The sequence below is a fragment of the Corvus hawaiiensis genome, chromosome 11, assembly GCF_020740725.1.
Source record: "Corvus hawaiiensis isolate bCorHaw1 chromosome 11, bCorHaw1.pri.cur, whole genome shotgun sequence".
Lineage (NCBI taxonomy): Eukaryota > Metazoa > Chordata > Aves > Passeriformes > Corvidae > Corvus > Corvus hawaiiensis.
The window spans coordinates 20,696,896-20,707,480 of NC_063223.1; the positions used below are offsets into that span (position 1 = coordinate 20,696,896).

The 10,585-nt window shown below is 54.2% G+C and overlaps 2 protein-coding genes across 8 annotated transcripts in view; both read left to right on the plus strand.

The window, feature by feature from the left end:
- Window positions 1–1,195, plus strand: part of LOC125331814 (nucleolar protein 8-like) — a 6,521-nt gene extending 5,326 nt beyond the window's left edge. For 4 of the 6 annotated variants that reach the window (XR_007206215.1, XR_007206213.1, XR_007206218.1 and 1 more), the window contains 3 exons: window positions 224–493; window positions 589–862; window positions 1,180–1,194. The gene's annotated coding sequence lies outside the window, so the exon portion shown is untranslated. Of the gene's footprint in view, window positions 1–223; window positions 494–588; window positions 863–1,179 lie in introns of all 6 variants that reach the window. The other 2 variants (XR_007206217.1, XR_007206214.1) reach the window with 2 other exon arrangements.
- A 3,367-nt stretch (window positions 1,196–4,562) lies between these two features.
- LOC125331818 (nucleolar protein 8-like) lies at window positions 4,563–7,666 on the plus strand. 2 transcript variants are annotated; one of them, XM_048316200.1, is made up of 4 exons: window positions 4,563–4,693; window positions 5,605–5,731; window positions 6,178–6,248; window positions 7,245–7,666. In XM_048316200.1, the coding sequence occupies exons 1-4, from the start codon at window positions 4,684–4,686 to the stop codon at window positions 7,364–7,366; spliced, it is 330 nt and encodes a 109-aa protein (XP_048172157.1). In that variant the 5' UTR covers window positions 4,563–4,683; the 3' UTR covers window positions 7,367–7,666. The 2 variants fall into 2 exon arrangements, 1 of the variants encoding a protein (XP_048172157.1); XR_007206222.1 differs by lacking the exons at window positions 4,563–4,693; window positions 7,245–7,666 and adding an exon at window positions 5,073–5,511 and having other exon boundaries at window positions 5,605–7,161.
- Window positions 7,667–10,585: the final 2,919 nt, after the last annotated feature.

A 10,585-nucleotide genomic window follows, 5' to 3' on the forward strand; every position in this document is an offset into this window, starting at 1 on the left:
TGGTCTCCAGTTTTATCTCCTGTTCCCAACACTGACCAGCAAGAGTATCAAATCGGGTTCCTCTGGGATTTCTCCAGACAGGTCTCAGGGAAAACGTCGCTCCACCTGGGGCAGCTTTTGAATCTGTCCAGTGCAAGAGAGCCCACAAGCTCTCTGGGCAGCCGACTGCCAGGGGCAGGAGCCCTGGAGTGGCACTGCCTGAACAACCCCTTTCTGCCAACAGTGCCACCCTCGATGGCTGCCCCAGGGCCTGGCATTTGACCCTGCACTTGCTGCAGGAGCCCCTGCCCTGGTTGGGCTCTGACCAAAGGCTCGGACCCATCTCAGAACCTCGGTTCCCAAGGGTGGCGTGGGACTGAGGCCATCGCTGCCCCTATTTTGGGTGCGCGTTGCTGATGTCAGAATGGCCATTGTGACCCGTGCGACCAAGGCCACCAGAGGGAACGCTGGGCTCAGGCCGTGTGTCAGTGCGACCTGACAACGGGAGGAGAAGGTAGGACAGGGACGGGGCTGCCCAGGGACCAGAGGGGCCCCACACCTCGGGGCTCTGGGCCTGTGCTGCAGGCTCACCTGCCTCTCCCTTCCCAGACGCAGCAGAGGAACATCCACGGGAGACAGCAGTGTTCCTCGACGCGGTGACGGGAGGAGAAGGCGGACTGGAGCAGGGCTCACGCAGGGCTCACCAGGGAGTAGTGCCCTCGTGGCTCTGGGCCGGTTCTGCAAACTCCCCACACTCTTCTTTCTCCCACAGAGGGAGAGGACGAGCGCCTGGAGAAGGTCGCGGTGTTCCTGCACGGGGACTCATCGCAGACCAGAACCATGGCAGAAGGGAAGCAGGAGGCCTCTGATGCCAGGGAGCCAGGTGAGGGCAAAGCAGCCCTCCCGCAGCCTGGCACAGGGGCTGTCGGGGCAGCCAGCGTGGGGCCCGGAGCGGAGGCAGGGGGAGGCAGGAGCTGCCCAGCCATGCTGGGGCTGGGAGCCTCCTTCCTGCCCAAGGGGGGCCCAGCCGGGCCAGGGGGCAGCTGTGGGGACGCCCGCGCTGTCCCCTGCTCCCCAAGGCCTCCAGGCCTGCCCATCAGCCAGGCAGGCAGGGCCAGAGCAGCCCTTGGGGCCGATGCTGCGGGCTAAGAGCCCCGCAGAGGTGCTCGTGCCCGGTGCCATTGGCTCTGTCCCCTGCAGCATGCCTGCTGTGCCGCCGCGCAGAGGCTGACCCGGACATCTGCGGCGACAAACAGGAGAAGCACGGGCTCTGTGCCCACATCTTCTGCCTGGTGAGTTGCACCGGGCCTCCCTCCGGCATTGCAGTGGGCAGCCCCTGCCACTCTCTCCTCATCAGCTCCCTGTCTTTGCCACAGAATTTCGCCATGTCCAATTTTCGACAAGAAAAGCGTCGTGTAGGATTCATGGGCTATCGCCCTCGCGATATCCAACTTGCAGTCAGCCGGGCGGCTCAGAAGGTGAGAGCCTGACAAGAGCAGGGAGGTTTGTGCCAGGCGAGGTTTGCCAGTGCTTAGCCCAGACCCCACAAAAGAAAGGCCGGCCCTTCCCACCAGCTGTGGGACAAAAGTCTGGCTCCCAGCAGCTCCACAGAGGCTCTGGCACAGGAGCCTCTTCCTCCAGGCGGGTCTGTGGGCTGAGACCCAGCAGCGGCCACAGTCCTGCGCCCTGCCCGGAGCCGTGAGGCTGCCTGGGGAGGCCCCGAGGCTGCTGCTGATGGGGCTGCTTGGCTCTTTCCAGCACTGCTGCGTCTGTGGGGAGACTGGGGCCACCATCATGTGCTGTCAGGAAGACTGCGACAGATGGTTCCACCTGCCCTGTGCCAAGGAGGGTCACTGTGTGACTGAATACATAACCCCATACAGGTACCTCCTCTCCCCTTCTGGCCACCCCTGTGGAAGGACCCAGCATTTCCCACTTTGCTCGTCCCTTTTCCCCCAGCTCCTACTGCCCTGAGCACTGCCCAGAACAGGATGTGAGGGCGATTCCGGAGCCAGGCACCGAATGCCCCATCTGCATGGAGCCTGTGGAGGAGAGAAAGAGCTACACAACACTGGTGTGCCCAGCGTGCAAAAAGGCCTGGTTCCACAGGGACTGCATCCAGGTAGGAGCCATTTCCGCAGCCCCGGGGCACAGCAGGTGCTCAGCAGCATGAGGGCCTTGCTCACGCTGCTGCTGTTTGCCCTGCAGGGACAGGCCTTGCGCGCTGGTGCATTGTACTTCCAGTGCCCCCTCTGCAGAGACGATGATGAGTTTGCTGTCCAAATGTTCCTCATGGGGATCCGAATCCCCTTCAGGTTGGTGTCCTTCTGCCTGGCTCACAACACAGGAGGGGGCAGCTGCTGTGCCAGGCCCTGCCCCCGCAGTCCTGGCCCTGCCCTGTCCCGTGAGTCTGGGCTTCAGCTTCACGCAAGACTTGCAAAAGCACCGGAGGAAGAGCAGGGACAGCCTGTACCTCCAGGATGGCAGAGCAGCACAAACTCATCAGCTTTTCCTTTCCCCATCAGACAGCCAACATGGGAGGACAACGATGCCTTTGCAGAATTAGGAGAGAGGCACAGCTGGTGCAATGCCAGGAAGTGCCTTTATCCAGGAGGCAGGGAGGAGGCAGAGGAAGAGGGGTAAGCTGGGCAGCTGCACCCCAGGGCTCTGCAGGGAACCTGTGTCTCGGCAAGGGCTCGAAGCAGAAGGAGGCAGAAGAAGAGCTCAGCCGGACAATCCCGAGCTGTGGACACTTTGTCCTCAGTGCCATGAACCCATTTGCTTTCCCAGGCCCTGGGAACTGCTCCTGTGCTCCTCCTGTGCTGCTGAGGGCACCCACAGGCGCTGCTCTGGCCTCAGAAACAACACTCCCAGCTGGGAGTGCGACAGCTGTGCTGGTCTGGGCACAGGTATGAGGCAACGCAGCTGCGTGGCCCTGGGCTGGGGTCAGTGCCAAGGCTGGGCTTGGCAGAGCCCGTCCGCTCCTGGAGAGCTGGGGGCACCGCTCTGGCCTGGCCTGGCCCAGGCCTGCTGGGCCCCTCTCATTCCTGCTTCCCCTTACAGCCCCCAGGGATGAGCCGGAGCTCAATGCCCCCAGGGATGAGCCTGAGCTCAATGCCCCCAGGGATGAGCCGGAGCTCAATGTCCCCAGCCTGGCCGGACAGTCAGGATTGGAGCCTTCTCATGGATTGGAGCCTTCCCATAGCTCTGCACAATCCGAGGCCATCAGCCCCAGCTCTGGCATCCTGGCACCATCGGGTGTGCCTCCCCTGTCTCCGTCTCCAGAGACCAGCAAACGCAGCAGCGTCCAACATGCACCAATGAGGCAGCTGCTGCAATCTTCCTCGCTGGAGAGCAGCAGCCCCTGCACGGAGAGTGAGGTGACATCAAGGTCATCAGACACCAGCCATTCCAGAGGCTCTGGGTCTGACCGCAGGCAAAATCGCTCTCGCCGGCAAAGTTGGGCCTCAAATCCACCTGTCCGGTCGAGGAGTCACCGTGACAGGAGCCAGAGGACAGGACCAAGGGCTGAGAGGCCCAGGCACAGAAGGACACCATCAGAGACATCCCCCAGACGCAGCCGCTCGCGCCAGCAACGTCGGGCCTCAAATCCACCTGTCCGGTCGCGGAGTCGCCGTGACAGGAGCCAGAGGACAGCACCAAGGGCTGAGACGCCCAGGCCGAGGGAGACAACATCAGGGACATCCACCAGGAGCAACCGCTCCCGCCGGCGACGTCAGGCCTCAAATCCACCTCTCCAGTCGAGGAGTCGCCGTGACAGGAGCCGCAGGACAGCAGCAACTGCTGAGAGGCCCAGGCCGAGGGAGACACCATCAGAGACATCCCCCAGACGCAGCCGCACCCGCCAGCGACGTCGCGCCTCAAATCCACCTGTCCGGTCGAGGAGTCGCCGTGACAGGAGCCGCAGCACAGCAGCAACTGCTGAGAGGCCCAGGCGTAGGGTGACATTGCCGGGGACATCCACCAGGAGCAACCGCTCCCGCCAGCGACGTCAGGCCTCAACTCAGGCCTTGAAAATCAGCATGTAGTGTCATCTTTTCTTTCTAGTCCGTCTGTTCTCTGCTGTAAGTGAAGGTGAGGAAGCTCAATACAGGGACCTTGAGATTTGCAGGTCTCTGAGAAAAGTGTATTAACTCTTGACATTGCTATTGGCAGGAATCTGTGCTAAATACCTGATTGCTGTGTTGCCACCTATTAAGTGAAAAGTCACTTAAGGGGGTGGCTAATTAAAAAGGACACTTGTTCCTGCCTTTAGACTCAAACCTCAGATGTTTCCCCACTGCTTACCCTTGAAAGTGAACCACTCCTTAGTGGGCTTGGATACGTTTAGGGAGACAGAAGAGCAAGGTGGCTCTTAGGGAAGCTGTCTTTGGAAAGGACATGTGCTGTGTTGCTATCCTTAAGCAATCTGATTTCAGGAAAGCCAAAAGGAAGAAGAAAGAAGAGAGTGAGACACTGCCTCAAGTGTCTGAAGACATCGATTACGACATTGCTGCTGATTTAAAAGACTTGTTTGGACCTTCAAAGAACAAACCAGAAAACGCTGAGGACATACCCTTGGGACAAAGAGGATGCGCAGGACTCTGTCCCAGCTGACCATCTGGGACCTTTGCCTGCGAACGACGTAGCTCAGGAGTCGAGTGCTTTCACTTTTCCTTCTTTGGAGACACACAGGAGTCGGGCATGAAAGAAGGTAACAGCAGAACCCTTCTAACGGTGCCATTCCTAGGAAGAGCTTAAGGCAGGCACTGCAGAGCAATACGGTGTAAAGAGGGTCAGGATCCAGGGGCTTTTCAGCGGTAGAAGCCAGTAATTAGGCAGAAGCATTTTGATCTTCATTTCTACTTGCCAGGCTTGTGGTAGATTAAGGAGAGGTAACTCGTGCTTGCATCTCAGAGTTTTGAAAGGCGGGCTTTGAGAGAGAAGGCAGTGGGGTCTTTGCAGAGTGGTGAAAAAGCTTGTTGTCATCCCCTAAATTTCTCAAACAGGGAAAAAGGTGACACACCAGTCCTGGCAAGTTTCATAGAACCCAACAAGACTTCAAAGAAAATGTGTGTTAATGTAGAGTGAAGAGCAAAATCCTGGAGCTGACCCCAGGATTCAAGAACATTTTATTAGTTACTGAATTCTATTCTTGGACCTTTAGAAAATGGAAGCTGAATGACACATCATCATTGGCGTGTGCTAACCTCAGATAAAATGAGGCCTTATGAAATGAAGATGAAACAATATTAAATCAAGTCACAGTCTTGTAGGAAAGAAAAGAAACTGTGCAAAGTTACCCAAAAGATTAAAAAACCCAAGGTGCTTTGTGTGCAACAACACAAAGCAACAAGCCCCCCACACTTCTGCTGAATTCAGAAGGTAGTTAGTGTCTTCTGAATGCAGCGATCAAGGTTTAGGAATACGTAGGAGATGCCTAGAACAAAGTGGAAAATACTGGAGCAGAGATTTAGCTCAGAAAATCTGAGGGGAGAAGATTCTGTCCTTCTGAAATCTGCCTTCTCCAGTGTAAGTATTTCACTTGAAAGGAGGGACTTTTCCTGGCAAGTAGAGGGATAACCTGGTTTTGGCTTTTTTTCTTTTTTGGTGCTGTTATTGCAGAGCCTTACATACTTGGACCAATAAAACCGGTGAAAGTCACATGGCAAGAGGATCCACGTTTCCAAGACAGCAGTTCTGAGAGTGATGATGAGCCTGAACCATCAGAAATTGGAAAGGACCAAGAAATGCAAGTTCCATTTGTATTTGTTCTCTCCTTGGTTGTCGTAGTTGGATGCTGTGGGCATATTAAGAGCAGCACTCAGGAAACGGGAAACGGACATTGCACACCTCTGAGCAGTGAAAGTCATCTTGGAAAACCGTCTGTGCTGCACCGAGTCAAAACTCCCAGCAGCCCATTTGATGTGAAGCTGAATATGAAGAGAGAGAAGTTGAGCACAAGAAATTAACTGGGTCGTTTTGGTTTGACCAAACCCAAACTGAGTTTGGCCAAAAGCCAAAGACACAGTCAGTTTTCTTTTAAAAAGTGGGGTTTTTATAGAAGGCTCTGTTTGGTTACTGTGGAGTAAAGCTCTTCAATGTTTACCATTTCTCTGAAGCGCTGCAGCTCTAACTCGTGTTCATGGAATTTGATAGTGCCTTTTAGGATGCTAAAATCCCTTTGTACTTGTCTAGGTTTCTTTCTTTACCACACACGGAAAGTGCTAGAGTCTTCTTCTTCTCCAAAGATGATGAACGCCTAAGAGGTACAACAGAACTTATTCACCCCTTTTGTATTTTTTTCCTTTTAAACTCTTACTGGAATTCAGTGAGGAAAAAATGCTGCCCGCTTATGAATGGTTTGTAGTCAACATTTGCCACCCTTACTTGGGGTCTAGGTTGTGCTAGAAGCCCGTGAGGAAGTCCTGGCAAAATAAAGGCTGAGCAGCTGTCTGGCTTTCTTTTCTTTCAGATAATTGCCTAATAGGTATCTGGACTTTTGGAGCTTACCAAAAAAATAGTCACTGGACAAGTTGCCTAGACATTTCAGACCCTTTCAGGTATGTATATCATCTTTAACTTTTTCTTGTCTTTCTGCTGTTATCATTAAGAACGTTGAGTATTCTTATCAGCCACATATGCCCGTGGGGTTCTTTGTCCTCCTGAATCTCGGTTTTTCTCTTCTGAATCCAGTGAATTTTGTACTAAAAACCAAGGAAAACAACAGTCAAAGAAAACATACGCAGCCCTAAACATTCCACAGGCCACCAAAACAATGGCTTGTTACATTTGATAGAACACAGTTTTAGGACAGCCTTAAAGGATGTTTGTTTCTTGAGACCTACTAGATAACTGTGATGCAACGAGCTGATGTGTTCATACAGTTACTGTCCTGCGTGCTTCCAGCCTGTCTGATTTACAGCGCGTGTTAAAATGGGGATCTCAGTCGTCAGCAGCCATCAGTTTTGGGGGGAGATGTGGGATCCTGGTGTTGAGCTTTTCCTGGAGCAGCTGCTATTTCACTGCAATCTAGATTTCAGCATGTTCAGGAAAACTGCTGCTGCCTTTCATTTCTCGCAGTACACGCGGCTGTAACACCGAACATTTCTGTCGGAGCTCACGTGTGGTGGTGGGGGGAAGCGAATGGGAAGGATGTGGAGAATAGAGCTGCTGACTTTACTGCTGTGTTGCTCATGAGTGATCCAAGCAGCAGCATCATCAGAAGTGTTTAACCCTTATAATTGGTTCTTTGTTTTGTGCAGAGGGCCCAAAGTTATTTTGTAGATCAGTAGAGCTCAGTGAAGAAAAAGAGGGTTGGGAAGACAGACGTAGATTATTGCTTGAGGTGAGTATGAAACGTCTGTTCCCTGGTAACTGTGGCTGAAAGCTGAGCACGAGGAGGGAAGAGGGCTATGAATCTGCATGAGAAATTAATTCAGGACCTCAACAAGAGCCTGAAACTTTGTAATTACCAGAGAACAAAAGTGGTTTAGTATACTGGTGTGTATAACATCAGGTTGTGATGTCACTCAGGTAAACCACTAAATCTCTGCACGTTACGGGACAGGACCAGAGACTTAACTGTACATAGAGAAAGTGTTCAAGAGAAACAGTGAGTTTAGAGACTTCTCCTAATAGTGGATTCAGAAACTTCTCCTAATAATACGTTAGATTTTCACCATTTTCTGGAATGCCGAAGGAAGCGTAAGGACGACAAAAGAAAAGTGAAAGTAAACCAATAAACCCTCTTTTACGGATTAGAAGCGTGTCATGTTTCTTCCTTGAAGAAGTTGCCAAACGATGTTACTTTGGAAATCCTTTCCAAGATCTAATAGGAAAAACTATTGGTAAACCCTGTTAGGCAGTGTTTGTGAGCTGGGGCTGATGGCCTCGGCTTCTGGGGAAGCACAGGAAGGCTCCAGTCCTGACTGGCTGTTCAGGCTGGGGCCATTGAGCTCCGGCTCATCCCTGGGGGCTCCAAGGGAAAGCAGGAAGGTCAAGGGGCCACCCAAGCCAGGGCCAGGCCAGGCCAGGCCAGAGCGGTGCCCCCAGCCCTCCAGGAGCGGACGGGCTCTGCGAAGCCCAGCCTTGGCACTGACCCCAGCCCAGGGCCACGCAGCTGCGTTGCCTCATACCTGTGCCCAGACCAGCACAGCTGTCGCACTCCCAGCTGGGAGTGTTGCTTGTGAGGCCAGAGCAGCGCCTGTGGGTGCCCTCAGCAGCACAGGAGGAGCACAGGAGCAGTTCCCAGGGCCTCAGGAAGCAGCGCTGTCAGCCTCTGCGCGGCGGCACAGCAGGCATGCTGCAGGGGCTCTTAGCCCGCAGCATCGGCCCCAAGGGCTGCTCTGGCCCTGCCTGCCTGGCTGATGGGCAGGCCTGGAGGCCTTGGGGAGCAGGGGACAGCGCGGGCGTCCCCACAGCTGCCCCCTGGCCCGGCTGGGCCCCCCTTGGGCAGGAAGGAGGCTCCCAGCCCCAGCATGGCTGGGCAGCTCCTGCCTCCCCCTGCCTCCGCTCCGGGCCCCACGCTGGCTGCCCCGACAGCCCCTGTGCCAGGCTGCGGGAGGGCTGCTTTGCCCTCACCTGGCTCCCTGGCATCAGAGGCCTCCTGCTTCCCTTCTGCCATGGCTCTTGCCAGCAGTGAGTCCCTGAGGAGGAACCCCGAGGTCTCCTTCAGGTGCTCCTTCCCTGTCTTTGTGAAGAGTATGGGGAGCATGTAGAACAGGCCCAGAGCCACGAGGGCACTACTCCCTGGTGAGCCCTACATGAGCCCTGCTCCAGTCTGCCTTCTCCTCCTGTTGTCGCCGTTGTGGAACCCAGCTTGTCTCCTCTGGATGTTCCTCCGCTGCCTCTGGGAAGGGAGAGGCAGGTGAGCCTGCAGCACAGGCCGAGGTCCCCGAGATATGGGTCACATTTTAAGCTGCGTGGATTTTCATCGAGGACAGCTGGAGAAGAAGGAGCGCTCAGCTAAGGCTCTTTTTGGTTTTAACATAAAAAGAAAAATGTTTGTACCAGCTTACCACCAGAAAACGTGTATTTTGCAATAACCCATTACTAAAAAAATCTCCCTTCTAATAAATCTCTACTGATGCATCAGGGGTCAGCACTGATACTTCTACAGAATGGCAGACTTCTTTTACTACGTCAGGGCTTCCCTGAAATCTAAGCACTCAGCTCACTGGACAGGGAGTTTTTGAGGAATAAGGACAGTTATAGACTGGGCAAAAGAACACCTGGACTGCTTTTTAAGATTTTAACATACTTGCAGATTTATGAAGGTGGCTCTTTCTGATGTCAGAACATTTAGCACGTTTTTTCACCATTATGTTTCCCCTGATATATTTGAGATTACTGCAAAGATTACTGTTAAGATTAAGATTCAGTATCTTTTCCATCTTCCCTTTTGTCCCCCTTATCTCTTGGCACACCTCCATTTTCCTTTCAATTCTATGGTTCACCTATGATATTTTATATGTCAGGTGCTTGCAGTATATTTGCCACCACTGTCTCGATCTATTGAAGACAGCGAAGCAGTGCTGGTCTTTCGGCAGGTCCCACCCGTCCTTGCTGCTGGCGGCCCGGGGGCAGGATAGCCCGGGGGCAGGAGCGGCCCTGGCGGTGCCACGGCGGGTTTCCCCCAGGCCGGCCACAGCTGCCGGCTCACGGCAGCCCTGGCGGCGCAGCCTCGCCCAGTAGCCAAATCTGCGGGCTGGGACGCAGCAGCGGCCGCTCGCTTCTCGCAGAGCCCGAGGAACGCCCGCACGGCCCCAACAGCGCGGCGGGAATGGGCCGAGGCACCAGCGCGAGCTCGGCTCTGGGCAGGAACCGCCCCGCCCTCGCCTTCCCGCTCTCCATCCCCCGGCCGCTGTCATGGCGGCGCTCGCCCACAAGGGCGCGCCTTGAGCCCTGGAATGGCGCCGGGAACGTTCTGGCCCTCAGGAAGGCGCGGATCTGCTGCAAACTGCGATAGGTCCCCTTTCCTGAGGAAAGCATGTCCTTTAATGCGTGAGCTTTACACCGTTTCAGGCCCGATCAACAAGGGACATTTAACCTATGACACACATAGCAGTCTGCAAGCTCGAAGTAATGTCCGGGCGTTAGAAAAGCAAAGTACTTGTTGCTAGAATCGTCTTTTTAAGGTTCAGGGCTGGGCACATTTCACTGATGTCAGACCTAGAGGGAGGTTAACAAGGCTTGGGAAGGAGGATGCCCACTGACAGTGGATATAAAGGATGCAGAATTTAGGGGCCACAAAGACATCTGGTAGACTGCCAAGATAAGGAAAAAAATAATAAAGTCAAGTCAGCAAATAAGCTGAAATCAGCTCCAGCTGGGTAAAAAAGAGTCCGATGTTTGCAGGCAACAGGACTTTGGCACCAAAATTATCCCAGGCCTGACCACGGGATGGTCCCGGTCACCAGAACACATGAAAAGACAGAGCACTGCAAGTGCTGGGACTGTGCCTCAAGACCCCAGATGAAAAAGCTGGTGAGACTGTGCTGGATCCTTGTGTAGTATCTACCCCTTCTCTCCTTTTTCTTCTTCTCAAAATATATTGTGAGCTTGACAAAAAAACCCAGTAAGAGCCATGCTAACTGCCTTATTC

Coding starts and splice junctions, on each gene's coding strand:
- LOC125331818 (XM_048316200.1), top strand. Junction 5,732..6,177: donor ATTGGAAAGGACCAAGAAAT/GCAAGTTCCATT, acceptor GTACTTGTCTAG/GTTTCTTTCTTTACCACACA. Junction 6,249..7,244: donor AGATGATGAACGCCTAAGAG/GTACAACAGAAC, acceptor TGTTTTGTGCAG/AGGGCCCAAAGTTATTTTGT.